At 39.4% G+C, this 20,535-nt stretch overlaps 1 protein-coding gene across 8 annotated transcripts in view; it reads left to right on the top strand.

Moving 5' to 3' along the window:
* Positions 1 to 20,535, top strand: part of MGMT (O-6-methylguanine-DNA methyltransferase) — a 180,185-nt gene that overhangs the window by 123,244 nt on the left and 36,406 nt on the right. For all 8 annotated transcript variants that reach the window (XM_081193096.1, XM_081193095.1, XM_081193099.1 and 5 more), the window contains one exon: positions 12,180 to 12,340. In XM_081193096.1, coding sequence (XP_081049222.1) covers positions 12,180 to 12,340 — 161 coding nt within the window. The remainder of the gene's footprint in view (positions 1 to 12,179; positions 12,341 to 20,535) is intronic.

Below are 20,535 nucleotides of genomic sequence, written 5' to 3' on the forward strand. Positions count from 1 at the left end.
TACATCACAGCCCCCAAACTCTACTCCAAACTCTGGCTTTTGTCCTTCTCATTATCTGTGAGTTGAAGGAGGAGCCCCAGTATTTGCCATCTCACACAGAGCCCCCTTTTCTTCATTCTCTTAATGGCCCTTCACCCAGGCCATTACCTCATCAGGAAGCTAGCCTGGCTTGATTAAATTTTAACACTTGCTGGATTCAAGGATTAGAGGGGTCTGGCACCCACAAACTCATAACAGTATGAAGAATATGAAGGCAAGCTTAAAAGTGTGCAGCAGGTGGCTGGAATTCAATGAGCTGTTTTTGGCAGGCAAAAGTGTTTGAGCATGTCCAGCATGCTATGTGCAGTCATACCATATCCTAGCTTGCTACTGAAATCCCCTCCTCAGTACGGCAGGGAACGTTGCCTTCTGAGAAACACAAGCCCATAGCCACTGGGTGTGGGAGATGTGTTGAGATCTTTAAATCTCTATGTCTTCGTCAAAAGCCACAATTCCAGAAGTTTGAATTAGAATTTAATACTGAGTTGTTGCTTTCAAACTGAGTTGCAGTAGGTAACTGTTTGATCCTTGAGTTTATTTTTATATGTCAGATACTGAAATGCAAGCCACTTAGTATATATTATTGTAGGTGTTCTATAAACGGCTTCTTAGATTAAACTGCTACATTGGCTCATGTTGCATGCTATGCATAGGTAAAGGGAAGGGGGTGGGAATCTGACATACTGGTAACAGAGACATTTATATTATTTATACAGAACAGAACAAACCAATTTACAAGAAAGGCATTTAAGTGGCAATGTTATTTATTAATGTTATATGCAAGCTAATGGAACTGCATCACAGATTCACCTAAGCCTAGTGGAAGGCAGTCTGTTATCATAGTGCATTTTTTAAAAGTTGTTATTATATTGTGGGGGGAAAACATTTTAATGGTGCTGTACTTGCATCTTTTGAGATGTTCTGATACTGGACATAAATTGATCAGTTTTGTAGGATTTGGACCATAAAATTGCACTTTTTTCAGAATTGTGTGTTTTCTTTTGCTCTGGTTTCTTAAAAACAACAACACAACAACAGTTGTTCTGGACCGTTACTGCAGTGCCTTGAAATAGGTCCAGTTTACCCTTGAGTGCTCACTGTACATTGATTTGAAGCATTTGTAAATGAGCTATCTTAGATAAATTGCCAAAGATAGAACTGAGAGTTCAAAGTGATGTATAAGAATCATAGAATCATAGAGTTGGAATAGACCACAAGGGCCATCGAGTCCAACCCCCTGCCAAGCAGGAAACACCATCAGAGCACTCCTGACATATGGTTGTCAAGCCTCTGCTTAAAGACCTCCAAAGTAGGAGACTCCACCACACTCCTTGGCAGCAAATTCCACTGTCGAACAGCTCTTACTGTCAGAAAGTTCTTCCTAATGTTTAGGTGGAATCTTCTTTCTTGTAGTTTGGATCCATTGCTCCGTGTCCGCTTCTCTAGAGCAGCAGAAAACAACCTTTCTCCCTCCTCTATATGACATCCTTTTATATATTTGAACATGGCTATCATATCACCCCTTAACCTCCTCTTCTCCAGGCTAAACATGCCCAGCTCCCTTAACCGTTCCTCATAAGGCATCGTTTCCAGGCCTTTGACCATTTTGGTTGCCCTCTTCTGGACACGTTCCAGTTTGTCAGTGTCCTTCTTGAACTGTGGTGCCCAGAACTGGACACAGTACTGCAGGTGAGGTCTGACCAGAGCAGAATACAGTGGCACTATTACTTCCCTTGATCTAGATGCTATACTCCTATTGATGCAGCCCAGAATTGCATTGGCTTTTTTAGCTGCCGCGTCACATGTACTGCTCTCAAGCCAGGTGTCACCCATCTTGTATTTGTGCCTCTCATTTTTTTTGCCCAAGTGCAATACTTTACATTTCTCCCTGTTAAAGTTCATCTTGTTTGTTTTGGCCCAGTTCTCTAATCTGTCAAGGTCGTTTTGAAGTGTGATCCTGTCCTCTGGGGTGTTAGCCACCCCTCTCAGTTTGGTGTCATCTGCAAATTTGATCAGGATGCCCTTGAGTCCATCATCCAAGTTGTTGATAAAGATGTTGAATAAGACCGGGCCCAAGACAGAATCCTGTGGCACCCCACTAGTCACTCTTCTCCAGGAAGGACTGGGATGTGATGTTCGTGCATGAATGAACCACTCCTAAGCATTCAAAAGCATTGGTCTAGTCCCAAGTACTCATCTGATGTCATGTAACACAGTTCTGTCATGCTTATGGGTCGAAAAATGTAAAGGACCCCTGACAGTTAAGTCCAGTCGCGAACGACTCTGGGGTTGCGGCACTCATCTCGCTTTACTGGCCGAGGGAGGCAATGTTTGTTCGCAGACAGTTTTTCCACATCATGTGGCCAGCATGACTAAACTGGTGCCCGGAAATGCCGTTTACCTTCCAGGTGAAGCGGTACCTATTTATCTACTTGCACTTTGACATGCTATCGAACTGCTAGGTTGGCAGGAGCTGGGACCAAGCAATGGGAGCTCACCCCGTCGTGAGGATTCGAACTGCCGACCTTCCGATAGGCAAGCCCTAGGCTCAGTGGTTTAGACAACAGCGCCACCTGCATCCCTTTGGGTCTAGCCCCGACCATTAGCTGAACAGGAGCCTGCCCTAGGATTGTGTCTAAGTCTCTCTTATCTCTTCATGGAAGAGGAGAATCACATTAAGTTTAGAATTTATGTATAAATCATATATACTGTACATTATAGAAATTTAAAAATACGTGTATGTTACTTTTATATCCCACTTTTACAGCAGGGAGCTTGTAGTAACAGTAAATTACAAACTTGGTGATCATTGACATGTATCAATAGGGCAAGGGCTACCCTTCAGTGGTTGAGCAGGTGCTTCTTGTTCAGAAAGACCCACTTTCATTCCCCAGCATCTCCAGGTAAGAAATGTCCTCTTCTCAATCCCTAAAGAGCTGCTACCAGTGAGCATAGACATTACTGATCTAGATGGAACAATGGTCTGATGATACTAAGCATCTCCCTAAGAAGAAGAAAATCACCAGCCAGATGATGGGATTGCACACAAAATCTCAAACACTTTTATGTATACATAGAGTGCTGTTCCTCTTTTTGCTTTCTCTGTTATGCAACACAGTGTAAGTATACAACTGCCAAGCTATTTTGTTTAGAACATTTCTTAGACCTTGCCTTGTATAGGAAAACTGATTTATTAACATAATCAAAATTCCTTTCAACCCGATTTCAACTCAGGCCATTCATGGTTCATCAAATCATCCTGAACATAGAAAAATCTCCCGTCCAAGTACATCTCATACCCAGACTCTGAAAGAAACAGTGGTGAGATGAGTATACATACAATATATTATAAAGTGGAGCATGGTGCCTTGAACTATGTAATTCTATGATGTCTGCAGGGTGATTTCTTTTCAAGAGAAGTTAATATACTATATAGGATAAATGGAAATGTAGGATTGACTTTGTGTAGATTCTTTTGATATTCATATTGTATATGAAGAATTAACTTTCTGATAGTCTTAATTCAGAATGTCAAATAGGGGCCCATGCTTTGTTGAGAAAATAAGCCATTTGAGACAGCTGTATTTTAATATTTGACATTTTATTGGAATATTTGACATTCTATCTCATAATCCAGTTGTAAGCTGTTGTTTTTCGTGCTTCCAGAGCAGCTTCATTTTGGTTATAGGACTTGTAATGAGTTGTACACGTTGTAGGCGGTTTAAAAAGAGAGAAGAACCATTGACCATACATGTAGATAAGTCCTTAGTCCTAAGTATTGTCATAATGGATAGAAGCAATGGTGCATCCATTTTGGAATCTTGTCCCTATCTACAGCCAACACTAGATGATATTTGTGAGATAAGGGGCAAGGGATGAGTTCAGTTTTAGAAATCACTAGTAACATTCAGCCCATTTCACAGTATTTCCTATGGGAGTTGCTGTGATTCCACCACACTAACGCTAGCACAGAGAAGTGCATCAAAATATTAGGAAATGCCAGATTGTATTATTTTCATAGTTAAATATGATGCAGTTTCACCATGCGGAGAATGAATGCCAATTAATGCTGTGTGGACTATAGCTTTCCCTATAAATAGGCCCTGGATTTTGGTGACAGCCTAAGCAAAGGAGGTAATGCTGCACCACATGGTGATTGTTCGGTACTGAGGGGGGAAACCTGCACCTGAAGGGTATGGCCTGAGATGGAGAATCTAAGAAAATAAATGACTGAAGTCAGGTGTGCATATTAAAGTTTCCCTGAAGCAATTACTCACATAGTTAATTGCCTCTGATAAACCTGACCTTGGCACCATTATGGAAGCATTATACCATTCTGTAAGGACACATTATTCTAGAACTTTTCTAAGGACTAAAACTAACAAGACTGTGCATTTGTTTTATGTCGAGTTGTGTGTGTGTGTATAAAATATATAGTGTACTGTACATGCAAGTCTGAGTTATACTATTCACAAAAAGGATGGCTTTGATTTTAAGATATTGGGGTTCCTTGTTACGAGGCAAATCTGTATTAGGAAGCCACAAAAGGACTAAAATTTAGTCCTTTTGTGACTTCCCAATACTGATTGGCAGACCTATAGTTCCTGTATTTTCCCATCAAAGAAAGCTTCATAGCAAGGCATTCCTGATCGAACCAGGGTTTAGATTTGTTGGGGTATAATGACCGCCAAATTGCCTTTTTTGGGGTCAAACACGGTTGAAGAAGTAAAATCAAATCCTGAAACAGGTTTAGTCTAATTTCGGGGCATGAGGAGTTTAAGAGATTGTCTCTTAATGAGGAATTTATCTGAGAGTAACCTCCTAGATATTTCCTCGTCCAGCTCATCGGACCATCTACCGTAATACACGAGAACCTCAACTCCATGTCGGTGTACCTGGAGAGTTCAAGTTTCTCATTGAAAAATAGATCCTTTTTTTGCATCAAGGAGGAGATGCAATACAGATTTGCCCCAGGTGGCATCTTATTTTTTATATACGGGATCCAGTCAAATTCCTAATGGCACAAAGCATTTAGTGACCTTCCATGCTATCAGTTGAGTCTTCATGGCTTTAATATTTATTCCACCCTTACTCCTTGGCATTTCAGGATAGGAAACATTTTCTACTCTCACCTTTAAAGAGTGCAGTGGTACCTCGGGTTACAGACACTTCAGGTTACAGACTCCAGTCACCCAGAAATAGTACCTCGGGTTAAGAACTTTGCTTCAGGATGAGAACAGAAATCGCACGGCGGCTGGCAACAGGAGGCCCCATTAGCTAAAGTGGTACCTCAGGTTAAGAACAGTTTCAGGTTAAGAACAGACCTCCAGAATGAATTACAGTGGTGCCCCGCAAGACGAATGCCTCGCAAGGCGAAAAACACGCTAGACGAAAGGGTTTTCCATTTTTGCGTTGCTTCGCTAGACGAATTTCCCTATGGGCTTGCTTTGCAAGACGAAAACGTCTTGCGCTTTTTTTTTAAAGCCGCTTGAAGAGGCGCAGTTGCGACGGACCGTGCTTCGCAAGACGAAAAACATTGCAAGACAAAAAGACTCGCGGAACGAATTCTTTTCGTCTTGCGAGGCACCACTGTAAGTTCTTAACCCGAGGTACCACTATGTGTAGTGGCATGTATCAACCACACAGGATATGGAGAGAGCCACATTCTGGATACCACAAGTGGCAACAGGAAAGCTACACAAATAGGAATGCTGTGTGCATTTTGTGGTAGTGTTTGCATCTGTGTTTATGTCACGTGTTTCATCCTAACCACTGAAGTCATCTTAGGTGAGATGATTGAGAACCACTCCTATATATATTTTTAAAAGTAATATATTATGTCTTTCCAGTCTCATTCCATGTTGTAACAGAGAACCCTTATAATGCTAGTGGGTCCAGGTTTTTCAAAAGGCTTAAAAAGGTATTATTTGAAATCATGAACCATGTGTCACATCAGGAATATTGGGTGTTGGTGAGAATTTGATGGACAAGTACAACTTTCCAAATGTTGCTTGATCAATCTTAAACACCAATAAGTTTGCATGCATGTATGTTTTATTCTGAAGTGCATAAGCAAATCCTTTACCAGGGTCCAGTCTTGTGAATTGCTAGCCACCTAAAATTCACCTGAAATTAATTGAGTATTAAGCTGCCAAACTATAAGCAGGTTTTCAGTGAAGGGCTTTTTAGAGATTCTTAAGCATATCTTCAAAACAAATGTTGTACTAACAAATTAAGAAGAGTCAGTAAAAATGAATAAGTATAATTGAAAGATTGAGTATACCCGCTCCCATGTATTTCAGTTGTCAAGCTATTTTTAAAAATCATTATTACTAATATATGGACATATTATTTATATGGTTAATTTAAACTTGGGCAGAAAGAATTTGTCTCTCATATGGGTATTAAACTTCTTGAAAAGCTGTTTTTATTCATTGATTTAGCTGTGAAAAACAAACACAAAATAGACACAAGGCTATCTGAACTCTTTATTTGCCACATTTACAATATTAATAACACTCTTTCCAGAAGTTGTCACATCAAGTAAAAGATCTTCATTCCAGACTGTCTTTTGGGGCCAAATTGAGACTGGATGCATGCATTTAATAAATTGTAGTCTCAAGTAGTCATTTTTGTAAATAATTAGCTTCAGTGGAAGAATAAGTTAGCATATTGTATGCATCTAATGTTGCAAATGTACATACTGCAAACTTTCCTATTAATCAACAGTCAAGCACTGTAAGTTGGGTCTCATACATAATGAATTGTGCTTAAGCCTCCTGGGTTTCATTGATAGAAAAATAAGAGAAAACACAAGTGTAGTAAGCTTTTGAATAAAATTTAACTAGATTGCTCTGCATCCTGTAATTGTTTTGGAATCATTAGGGACTAGACAATTCATCTGCAATTTTGGGGGTAGTTTTGCCTTCATCTATCAAAGGAAGACTATTTAAATGACATTAAGGTGTTGATGTAACAACTTTTTATTTATTTCCACATGGAATGTTAATAATATGTGTTTTATGTGTATTTTACTCCATCATATATTATAAGGAACATTTAAAAGATGTTGTGAAGGATATTTTAATGTCACGTTTTAAAGTGTTAAAAATACTTAGTTTTGTATTTACATTTTAATTGTATTACTCTTTTCGTAAACCACCCTGGGAATGTGATTGAAGGGCAGTATGAAAACACTGATGATAAATAAGTATTATTAAAACTCATGCGAGAAATGTAACGTGTTTCTATTTATTTAAACTTACATTTAATGTATAAAATGTGTTCCACAGGCTAGGCATCTGATAACTAAACAAAAATATGAAATATGCAAACTATAAGGGGATAATTTTACAAGATCAGGAGTCACATTTGCTATAGCAGCCCGTGTCCCTGCACGCCTTGTTTCCCTCCATTTTCCAGACCCTGAATTGGTGACTGTAGTCTGCCTCACTCTCTGTGTGTGCCTGAAGCTGAAGGCTACCCTTGCCATTCAAGATGCTGTCAGTACCATAGAGTTGGAAGAGACCCCGGGGGATATCTAGTCCAACCGCATGCAATGCAGGAATCATAAGTAAAGCATCCCTGACAGATAGCTATACAACCTCTGTTTAAAAAACTCCAAAACCAGTTTTCCCTACCACTCCATTCTTCTTTACTGGACCTCTCTGGTTGTTCATAGATTCTGCTTTCCGGGAGATAAGCCACCTGGTTGGTTGTACGGGAACGTGAGATGCCCTGTTGTAGTTGTGGATGTTATCGTTGGATTAGTTCACCAGCAGCAGGTCTCGTACATGCAACCGTGTGTGAAGATTCTGTGTGTTTACATGCCAAAGTTTTTAATTGAGGAGTTTGATTCAGAAAGAGGCTAACATAGAGAAATGCTAAATTATACTCATTTATAGAGGAGTAGTGATGTTGGTGCATTGCTGCAAAAACAAGTCACCATTTTAGAAAAGTTTAGAAAACACCTGCCTGTTAAAAAAAAAACAGTGAAAGCAACAACCTACACATGCACAAATACTAATTTCAGTGTAACCTTAGCAGAGGAAAAGAGGATTGGCACTGCAGAGACAGTTTGTCTGTTGTCAGTACTCAGCTGCAAACTGCTTACCAGTGAAAGGGAGTAATAAGAAGCAGAGGAAACAGTTGTGACATAACACAAATAAACTTGAATGTATGTACATATTTACTTCTGTGGGTGCAAACTGGTAGGATCTTCCAAAAAAATAGGGAACTGGCTGGCTAACAACTGAGCTAGTATTTACTGCTTTACTTACAGGCAAGGATGCTGTTACAGTTTTCTGGGAACCAAGATGGAGTTTCTTCCTTGCCCATGCTGATAGAAATTGTTCTAAAAATGTACCTGCTGAAAGTTGTCTCTTTGCATATTCTGCTGTAGTAGCAGTTGAGGTGATTGACATGTGAAGATTACCTTTCCCTATTCAGCTAAGGTCCTGTGTGCTCAATAGTAAAGAGGCAAGCAGCAAGTTTTCCTATTTCCAAATGAGACAATGAGTCGATATTTGGATGTTCTGCCCACCTGGGAAAGTCCCAAGAATTTTTTAGTAACCTTGTGCTGTTGCTTGATAATGATATAAATTTATGGACTTCGATATTTGAAGCCTCCACATTCATCCATATTGTTGTTATGAAACCTGTGTTTCCATAGTTATTTTAGTTACCGGTATTTTAATAAAACAAGGAGTGGGAGAAGGACTATCAATCGTATGGGACCTTTTCTAAAATAGGAGGGGAAAATTAATTTTAATCTAGAATATCTGAATATAGCATAAATGCTTTTGATTCACTGTGTGAGTAATTCAAACATGAATAAGCAATCAAGCCGAAGAAACCATTGCAATGGGATGCTACAACAGAAGTTTGTGTGGTCATATCAGGGGTTAAGATAAATTTAAAATAGGAATTTAAGACAAAATGTTTCTGCTATAAGAATTATACAGGCCAATAAATTCCCAAAAAAACAGCCTGGATGTTAATAAAGGTTTGTTAGGGTTCTTTCTTTGTGGCGTGAGATTAAAGGACAGCTGTCAGCTAAGTTTTACTCAGACTAAACCAGGCTTCCTCAACCTCGGCCCTCCAGATGTTTTTGGCCTACAACTCCCATGATCCCTAGCTAGCAGGACCAGTGGTCAGGGATGATGGGAATTGTAGTCTCAACACATCTGGAGGGTCAAGGTTGAGGAAGCCTGAACTACTCTCTGAAAATGAACATGATTAAGTTAGGTCCATTAATTCCAGTAGATTCTGAGTAAACCTCAGTTGAATACCACCTAGATTCTCCTGGGAAGTGGAGCAATGAATTCTTAAGGTTTCATATCCTCAGTGCTTTTTTCTAGAAAAATAGTTGCTGGTATTCACCATGTAGTTGTTACAGTAAGTTCCACACTTTTTAACCAAACAAACAAAAAAGGTGCCGGTACTGAATACCCTTGAGTACACCCCCCCCCAAAAGCACTGCATATCCTAAATAAGGAACGTAACAATACAAAACAATAGATGGCTCCCAGTAAATGAGACCTATTTGCAAGTTGGCAATCATAGAATCATCAAATTGTAGAGTTGGAAGGGATCACAAGCATTGGGCTTGCATTTCTTTTTTTTTTTTTTTTTTTTATAAAGATTTTTTATTGCGTTTCTTTTCATAGATTTACAAATTTGTTTACATGGCAACATACAAGAAACATTTTTTATATATATATATAAGGAAAAATAAAAACAAGAAAAAATGTTATGAAACTTTCCTTAACATCTTTCAGCAATTCACTTTTGGACCTCCTCGCATCCTCTCAGCATTGCATTCATTGTTCTAGCCAGTTCAGCAATTTGTTATCTTATTTCCCATCTTATTATACCTTTAAATGTATTATGTTACCAATTTCAAAAAATTGTAATTTAGTTTTGACATTCTTAATAAACATAATAATTTGTTTCAAATATTTCTCGTTTTTTCTATCAATACTTACTTTATCATTTCTTAAAATAAATTGCGGAAATATAACATTTCTTAATCGTGCGCTATCTTAACATTCCAACAACTTATAATGTTTTTGCAAATAGTCCTTAAATTTTTTCCAGTCCTCCTCCATAGTTTCTTCGCTCAGATCTCGGATTCTGCCAGTCATTTCTGCCAACTCCATGTAGTCCATCAACTGCGTCTGCCAGTCCTCCAGTGTGGGTAAATCTGGTGTTTTCCAGAACTTAGCGATGAGAATCCTAGCTGCTGTGGTTGCATACATAAACAAGGTTCTGTCCTTCTTTGGCACCTTCCGGTCCACCATGCCCAAGAGAAAGGCCTCTGGTTTCTTAGAGAAGGTATATCTAAATACCTTTTTCAGCTCATTATGTATGATTTCCCAGAAGGCCTTTACTTTCGGGCAGGTCCACCAGAGGTGAAAGAATGTCCCTTCTGCCTCCTTGCATTTCCAACACTTATTATCAGAAAGATGATATATTTTAGCCAACTTGACTGGAGTCATGTACCACCGGTATACCATTTTCATAATGTTCTCTTTCAAGGCACTACATGCCGTGAATTTCATACCGGTGTTCCATAACCTTTCCCAGTCTTCAGACATAATGTTGTGTCCCACATCCTGTGCCCATTTTATCATAGCAGATTTAACTGTCTCATCCTGTGTGTTCCATTTAAGCAGCAAGTCATACATCCTCGAAAGTACCTTAGTCTTTGGTTCTAGCAGCTCCGTCTCCAGTTTCGATTTCTCCAACTGGAAACCCACTTTTCTGTCCATTTTAAATACCTCTTGAATTTGAGCATAATGTAACCAATCTCGCACCTTACCTTTTAATTTGTCCTGGCTTTGGAGCTTCCAGTTATCTCCAACTCTTTCAATCAGTTCCCAATACTTTGGCCAGTAGGCCTCCATATTGGGCTTTTTTTTAGAGATCTTGGCTTCCACAGGTGATAGCCACCTCGGGGTCTTGCTTTCTAATAAATCCTTGTACTTCATCCAGACGGCAAAAATTGATTTTCTGACAATATGATTTTTAAACAATTTATGAACCTTCGCCTTGTCATACCACAAGTATGCATGCCAACCATACACATTATCAAACCCTTCCAGATCTAGGACATCAGTGTTTTCCAACAGAAACCAATCCTTCAACCAGCAGAAGGCTGCAGCTTCATAGTACAACCTTAGGTCCGGCAGGGCAAACCCCCCTCTTTCTTTTGAGTCGGTTAGTATTTTAAATTTTATTCGGGGCTTTTTGCCCTGCCAGACAAACTTAGAAATATCCTTCTGCCATTTTCCAAAACATTCCATTCTGTCCACGACCTGAAGGGTCTGAAATAAAAATAGCATTTTAGGCAAAACACACATCTTTATAGCTGCGATTCGGCCTGACAAGGTAAGTTTCAATCTTGACCAAATATCCAAGTCTTTTTTAATTTCCAACCAACATTTTTCATAGTTATCTTTAAAAAGGTTTAAATTTTTGGTGGACAAGTATACCCCCAGGTATTTCACTTTTTTAACCACACTTAGCTGGGCTTGCATTTCTTGTATAGAAGTCTCTGTGGCATATTTGATTAATTGCAGTCATAGTGGAAGTGCAAATGCAAAAATTAGCTTCTAGTTTTGTCCCTCTCACCACCTATATGTATGTTTCACTAAAGTACACAGAGGGTTTATTTTGCTTTCTAGTTTATAAGCATTGCTCAACAATAGTAACACTTGACACTTTTACTGTTGCTATTCAGAAGTGTTTTGCTCATGTCTGCATAGTTAAGAACAGGAAATTTTTTTCCCTTGGGTTTGAAATCACTTTTATTGGAGATGTAGAAAGTAAAAAGAAGATATTTCTGTTCTGTTGGACTTGAAGAATACAAAACATAAGTAAACATTGCCTGGACCTTTCCTTCTTAAATGGAAACGGAGCTACTTTATTGTGGTCCCCTTTTCTAATTTGATGCTCAGTTCTTCAGATGTAGGGGTGTGTGTGTGTGTTCTGCTGCTCTTGTATTTGGGCTGGGGAAATTCATTCTGTGTGAGATGGTATCTTACTCTTTTGTTTGCCGCATTGTAAAAAAAAAAAAAAAAAAAAATTGCAGTTAGACTGTGAAACTAATTATTAAACTAATGTTATCATTCTTCTAGCCCTGCAGATGCATCTGTGTCTTGTGAAGTATGTGAAGCCTCAGAGGAAACAGCGGAGCCGCTGAAACAGTGTGTGTCTTGGTTTCAGGCCTATTTCTGTGAACCCTGGATGATAGAGAAGCTTCCGGTGCCCCCTTTTCACCACCCGCTGCTGGAGAACGGTCTGTATATTTTGTATTGTCATATGCGGCATGCCTAGCTGTATGAAAGTTTCTTGTCTGTAAGTAGATTCTATGCGGTTCCGAAAATTTTAGATTGGAGCCAAGTGCAAATGGCCTCTTTAATTATTTCATCATACTTGTGGCCAGAGAGATTTGGAAGACTTATTTCACAAACTTTTCCAGTGGGAGGATAAACTCTTCCCAGTTTCTCCAGGGTGGGATTCACCATTAGCAGTGGCAGGACCTCAGCTTGTTGTGGTGGTGGTTTGGTTTGCAATCATTGCAACTGTGTGGAAACCAGGCCACCATTTTGCATCCTCCACAATGTCCGCACAGACCTGATGTCATTGGTGGGGAATGGCAGCCCCTACAGAAAAATGGTGGAGAATATTTTTTTTGGGGGGGAGGAATTCTTTGAAAATTACAGTGGTACCTCGGGTTAAGTACTTAATTCGTTCCAGAGGTCCGTTCTTAACCTGAAACTGTTCTTAACTTGAAGCACCACTTTAGCTAATGGGGCTTCCCGCTGCCGCCACACCACTGGAACACGATTTCTGTTCTCATCCTGAAGCAAAGTTCTTAACCCGAGGTAATATTTCTGGCTTAGCGGAGTCTGTAATCTGAAGTGTATGTAACCTGAAGCATATGTAACCCGAGATACCACTGTAAATTCTGAGAAATTATGGCTCAGTAGGCTAACCACATGGGCAGTGGGTGGCCAGTTGCATGGGTCTTTCTCATGGAATCAGCACACACAATCTTCCTAGGTATATTGCCAATTCTGTGGGGAAAGTGTGGTGTAACCAGCCTCATATAATCAACATGCTTAACACTAATTCATGCATGAAGGCGTTAACACTCTTGATCGATATCAACTAGCATAGCCATTGTTGGAGAGCAGAGGTCCAATAGAGATTGGAAGGAAATGAATTAATGCCTGCAACTCAGCGGATCCTTATAAAATTTAACACAAAATATTTAGGACTTTTAACCCTCAACCGTTCTTATCAGATATGGCAAATATTTTCATTAAGCAGGTGCGAACTATTATGCAGGTAAGTCTCTTGTGCCAAATATGGAACAGGTTTACTTTACACAAAGTACAGACTGTAATGTAGTGACCTTTTGCACCACAAGCCCATTTTTTGAGTCCAGAAATGTTTTTCTCAACATGTTGAATTCTAAGTGGGTGCTTTTCCTTCCTTTTTCTCAGTTAATAGAGTTCAGACTGAGAGCAGGTGTGCATGTTTTATAGCTGGAAAAAAGTGTAAAACTGAAATGCTAGCTAATATTTTTGACGACTAACACTGATAAATAGTTGTACCGCATGTGGTTTTTTTCTAAACACATATTTCTGCATAAAATACATTTTGTTTAGCCTAATACCCAGAATTATCTGGAATAATACATCTCCTTACTGAGCATATGCTCTTCCTATTGCAGTCCCAAACTCTGAATATCAAAGAGAGACAGGAATGGGAGATGGGGAGGACTTTGCAAGTATTAAGACCTTGACTGAAGTTAGAGAAGAAAGAATCCAAGTATAAACAGGAAGAGATAACTTATTATCTGAGGAGAAATTGTAAATCAGTTTTGAGGGATGAGCTTATAAACTGAATTTAACCATGAGTGGACTGATCTTGGAATCAGTGTTTCCATCAATGAATTTGCAGGCTTAGCCATTGGAAAATATCCTGAGGCTGTCTTCCTCAGTAAAATGAGAGTAGTACATTTTCAAACCAGCTGGTTTGTTAAAGAAATGAAAAGAAAATTGGGTACCAAAAAAGGCTTCTCTCTGCCTGTGACTAATAGCAGCCCTCAGGCAATACTGTTACTCTAGCATACAGCAGTCACCTCAGAATGAGACCCTTTGGAAGCCTACGTTTTTCTTTGCTATGTTGTTCAGTCAGGTCACAGTGCAAAAGGTGCATAAACCTCTAATTTAGAGAAAATGTTTCTTTGCTGTGCCTTAATTTAAGTCCCCAGTGTTGTGTTGTCCACAAGGCCTATTGTCCACATACACAGGGTTCTGCTAATGGCTATTTTTCATTGCATTCTCTCTTTATCCTTTGTGTCCCTCCCACCAGCAAACATTTAGTGTGAAATTAAAGGGTAGAGAATTTTCACACATACTGCTGGTAAGCTATACCTGCAGAACTGGGCAGTGTGTCAAAGGTACATGCTTCTTAACCACTGGCCTGCTTTTCAGTAGAAGTGTTTCTCCCAGAGTGAATGTCAGCCCTGAACAGGACCAAGTATTTGTGTCTGAGAAACTTAATCAAGTTACTTCCTCATAGGTAAAGGCACCTGCAACTGCTCTACCATTGCACACCTTCAATATCTCTTTCCCCCATTGTGCAATTCCATCACCTGATCATATGGACCTCAGTTATGAAAGACCTGTAAAATTTGCCCCACTCATGTGGTTCCAATACTTTTGTGTATTTTCCCAGCAATAAGGGATCACACCCTGAAAAAGTGGATCCTACAACCCAACAGGTTAATGAGGAAAAGAGAGCAGCCATTTTCCCCCTCCAGTGAACTAAGCAGTGGCAGCATGAGTTTGTACTATTTTTCTAAGTTATGTACTGCATTTAAGAAGCTGTTATAATCACATGCAAGAGTTCAGGTGTCCTCTTCTTGACGGCTGTTTGCTTATTTGTTTACTGCAAGCATCTATTCTGAATTATTTGCCTTGATTTGATATCTTGACACTTTCTGGTAGCACCTGTATGTATACTTTACTCAGACACATCTCCATCTCTAAGCTAAACAGGAGGAGAAATGCTTAGCTGAAGTGGCTAAAGGCAATTCGGAATGACAGCTGAGTCCGAAGTAAATGAGCAAGGACAAGCTGCATTTATTTTTTTCAACTTACGATATCATTTCTGTTTAAATCTGACTACCTGTAAGCTAGTAGTAGGATTTTTATTTATCCATTGTATCCAATCCTTTTTTACTCTTCTGCATATATGTGTTGAGCCACTTACTTGAGAACAATCTTTTAATGAAATCCTAGTACACGGACAATGGGAACGTATACATTTCATCATTATGCCTTGGAAAGCAGTGTCCTGGAGTTGGAAAGGGTCTTCAAAGGTTGTCTAGTTTGACTCCCTGCCAGTGCAGGAAGCCCACTTCTTCAGTATCCTGGTTAGGTAGCCATCCATCTCTGCTTACAAATCTCTAATGAAGGAGAGTCAGCCATTTTCCAAGGCAGTCTGTTCCACTGTCAAGCAGCCTTCACCTTCCTTAATATGGCCTGATCTCCAGGCTCCTCACCTTTCATTTGGACACATATCCGTTTGCTGATACCTTTCTTAATCCGCTGTGCCCAGAAATGGGCACACTACTCCTGGCTGCCTGACCAAAGCAGAACTGATGCAAGCTAGAACTGCATTAGCCTTTTTTGATGTCACATGTCTTGCTGAAATAGAGATAAAATACATCAGCAGCATTTCCCTGATCTGCTAACACCAGTAACTCTATTCAAAAAAGAAAATAATGTCAAACTGGAATCACTTCTTAAGTAACCCATGCTGGCTCTTTGTGATCTAAATGTGTACAAACTGACAAATTTATATGTTTTAGAACCTTTCTAGGTATCAAAATTGTGCTGACTTGTGCTGACAGTGCTGACTTGTGCTGACAGTGGTTGCCTTGATCTTCTCCCTCCTCCTCCTCCTCCTCCTCCTCCTCCTCCTCCTCCTCCTCCTCCTTCTTCTTCCAACATCTGGTCTTCTAGCTCTTCGCTATCACCTGTTAGCCAACCAACAGAAGCTTTGAGATCACATCAGTAAGCACCTTGAGGTTCCATAGTGCACTTCCAGCTAAAGCAAGGGTGGGGATCATTGCAGCCTTTCAGTTATAATTGGACTCCCAACTCTCATCCGTTCCAGTCAACATTGTCAGTGGTCAGGGATAATAATCAACAATATCTTGACAGATAAATATTGCCCATCTCTGAGCAAGCAAAAGATGATTTTTCTTTATGGTAAAAAGAAAGTCCAAGGGAATTAACACTATTACATAGCATTCATACTGAAACAAAGCATGATGAAATATTTATAAAATAACGGTCTATATACTTTGCTAATATGTACGCAGGCCTGGCCAGGACGGCTTTCCTGTTATATTTTCTGGGTTTGATAAGGTGTGGAACCCTCACCTGTCCTGAGCCTACTCCAGCTGAGGAATTACACACCTACTCCCCAAGTTAGTGAGCTCCACCTGGGTTGTGGGTCCTTGCCTGCCTTCCCTCAGAACTGACAGCTGTGAATCCTGAGATCAGGGGCTGTACCTCCCATTTCACCTCTTGAGGCAAAACAAGAAGTGTCCCCCTGCTCTGCCACACCGCCACCCCACCCCCACCCATAGGACACTCACCCCCACTGCACCACCTGCCAGTGGCACTGCTGCGGTACCATACCCTCCAACATAATATGCAAGAAAATTAATGGATTCTTGATTGTTGTTATACACTATTACCAGATAGTCTTACTATCAGGACCCCATTATTAGGATTAAAATAAAACTCAAAATCAGCCAATTCACTAGTTGAATTTTGCACTGACAGGCAAAAATGACCCTACATTTTAATTTATTTTTTATTTTACTGTAATCCTGTTGGGAAAGAGCATTTGCCCACGAAAACTGAATGCCAGGGATCAAGTGTTCTTTAGATTTTGGCTTTATTTTTTGCTGTTGAAACTCTGAAATAATACATCTAAGTATTCCAAGAGTGGTAGGGCTACAGTTCCTTTTGCTTCTTATATCTCAAACTCACCACAAACTTTTGTTTCAGAATTTATCTTCAAGTTCTGTACTTCCCAAAGTTAATTTTATAGTTTGAGGCAAAGTGTAATAATTACCACATGCTGTTGAATCAGGTACACATTTCTGGTGCTCAAAACATAATTATTGGAAGGTAATTGCTAAAATAAGAAAAGCATTTAGAGTATTAGAATCAATATAAACTATTCCTCTCTGCTTTAAATTAAACCTTTAAAAAGGTTGATCTTCTTGAGATATTACCTAGTAAAGCTGGAAAGTTTTAAACCTTCGGATGCCATTTTATTGATTGTGACATAGTAGGAACTCCTGTACTCAAATTAAGTGGGATAGAAACAGCTGGCGTGGGGGGAAATGTGATTCTTTAAAGCTTAGCGCCCAGTGAACTGCTTTTCAGGGGCAGTGGAAATCTAGGTCTTATTGCTTTCCATAGCTACCTGTGCAAAAAGTGAAGGAGGGAGAAAAGGACTGATCAAAAGAGCAGAAGAGATAGAAGACACCCATGAATTTAAAGAGACCAGTGCAGACTGTCAGATGTCTTGAATCAATACAGAGAGGTCACTGCATGGCAAGCATGAACAGTTTACATAGCAGGAAGCTGATACTACTGTACATCTCAGTGATTTGTAATGTGAAGAGTAAAGGAGACCCTTGAAATAGGAAGGAGCAGGAGGAAACAGAGAAGCTAATGTTGACCCATGATTTAATTGCAGAGACTGTGCAAAGGCAATTCTTCAACACAGAGCATGGAAAAACAGTCACAAATATAACTTAAAAGATTTATTTCTGGAACAGAGTGGGGTCCAGCACTATCAATTAGATGTACCATGACAGTGTTACTGGAAGATCAGCATTTTTGCTACTTTTTGACTGTTCGTTTTTGCTACCCTTATGTTCTTTTGGGAACTGTTTCTCTGTCAAAAGCATGCCACGCGCCTTTTTATAACGGTATCTTGTTGGGGAAATGATCATGCACTTAATTTTGACCTTTATAAAGTCAAAAAGGCATTTTAGGAAAACGGAAGCTCTGATAACACATTTAAAACGTTGACCTTATTTATGTCTACACAGTAAGTGTCAGGAAAGACTGTGTTTGCATGTCCTTCAGCTGCAGTAGTACACTAGTAAATTTGTTGGAATTAGCTATTCCCCAGCAAAGTAGGGCTACACAGGTAGACAACACACGATAAGATGAAGCTTTTAGGATGCCGTCAAAATAGTTTTAAATCAAAATTTATCATTTCTTAGGAATGCAGAAGCTTATTTATTGTCATACCACCATGTTGCCTTCTACTTGTTCCCTCCTCATCTAGCTAAGTTGGCCTTCTCTTGTAGGTGCTTTTCCGTGACTCCCCACCCTTTCTTTAACTAATCCATTTCTGGGTATCCAAGCTTTACCACAGTGTTCTTCCACTGGAATTACCTGCTTTCTTCTATGTCCATGTTTCTCTTTATATACCTTAATACTATATCCTATTTTGAGATTGTATTTTACACATATTTACACTTGGAAGCCTTTAGTGGAGGTGGGATACAGTAAACCACAAGAGGGTTTCTCGTTGGCCCCATCATAGCTTCAGCAAGTTGGGGTCCAAAATAGCAGCCAGTCATGGCCCCTGGTTTCTCAGTGCAGCCTCCTCCACCCAGCACCACATCAAGTTTTCTCCTTTGTTGTCCTCCTTCCTCCCGTAACACCTTGCCAAACACAACACCTCCCATTCTGTTTGCTCACCCGCCCTTTCTCCAAACCTCTGTTTTTTAAAAAGACAACATTTTTCCTGTGTGACATCACATCCACGTTACCCTGGCAACCTCAGTTTCACAGACCCAAGCATCTTCCTTCGATGGGCTATCAACACCTTTGGCATGCTTAACGATTTCCATCCCAGGGGAAGACTCCAAGCATTTAGTAGTTTCTAGCATTCAGTAATTTCTAACATTCACTAACTTCTTGCAATTACAGATGCCTTTGCACCCTCAGACTCTGGTTCCCCCAAATCTGTAACAATATTATTTGGGTGATTTAAGTCCAAGTGTTACTTATTAGACTAAGGCCGACTGAAATCAGTGGGGCTTCAAAGTGTTTTAGGATCTAGGTGCAACTGTATTTAGGCCCTGAAAGATTTGCAATGTTTATCTTGGGGGATTTCCCATAGGTAATAGATAAATATTTACAACTTAAATTCCATTTAGCTAACCTTCTGAGTTTGTTTAATGGCATAGTGTTTGCAAGATTATCCAATGTGCATTACACTGATACAGCACAGTGCTGAAAATATTTCTGTGAAGTCTTTGATCATCAGAGTTAGGAAGGTAGGGAAGTCCAAGCAGCTTTCCACAGAGATAAAGAAAATTAAATTAATGCAGATAAGGCAGATTAATGCAGCAAGCCAGATCTAACATCATCAAGATTTTTTTTTAAGTGACTTCTTTTAACCCTCTTAATTCTATAAAACATGACAAAGGTAATTGTGAAACAGATCTAAGTATCAAGATTGAAATGACCATGCAACATGGGACCTAATTATAGCCTAGAAAAATCAAAACATTGAAGTTACAGCGAAAGTGAAAATTATTACAACACTAATAGCACACAAACATACGGAACACTGTCCTAGATAGTGGGAGAAATCAGATGTATTTGTATTAATCCAAATGTTGTGTGTTTATGTTTGTGTACTTAGGCAAGCAATGATATTTTGGTGAGTAGATTTTTATTTGAGGCAAATTAAATTAATTAAATATGCCTGTGGTGAAAGTCATATACAGAAGACAAAGTTCTAGGGGACATGTAATTACAGATATCAAGACTACTCAGTACAGCGATAACATCAAGAATTAATCTGGGGGTGAAGAGTAGAAGAGTGGCACAAATATGGGGTAATGTTTTATTTATTTATTTAGAAATCTGCCTTGCTTTTCAGCAAGAAGGTCCCACTATTTGCTTACAAGGATAGGACCATTTATAATAAAATCACAACAGTAGAAGAACAACGGAGAGATATAGGCTCAACAGCCCACAGGAGCAGAAATATAATTAAAAACAGCAAATGTCTGGCAAAATTTGAATGTCTTCCCTGTTTGCTGTGAGGCTAACGTGATATCTGTTCACTGATGTGGTAGCTATCTAGTCCTTGACCTATATATTCTCAATACCTTTTGGGTAATACCACATTCCCCCCCCCCAAAAAAAAGCCTACCCAGATGCCTAGAAAGTTGATGTGAATTTTAACCTATTTTAGTATTTTAACTTCTTGTATGTTTTAAACTTGCTGGTATTGTAGCACGTGATGTTAGTGGTTTTGGCTAGGTGCAAAAATAAGGATCAAACAGACTCAGCAATGGAGAATAAGAAGGTGAAGTTTATTGCCAGGCAATAAGGACCCAGTTTGGAATTGCTTCCA

The sequence above is a fragment of the Podarcis bocagei genome (genome assembly GCF_964188305.1).
Source record: "Podarcis bocagei genome assembly, chromosome: 4".
In the NCBI taxonomy this organism is placed as follows: domain Eukaryota; kingdom Metazoa; phylum Chordata; class Lepidosauria; order Squamata; family Lacertidae; genus Podarcis; species Podarcis bocagei.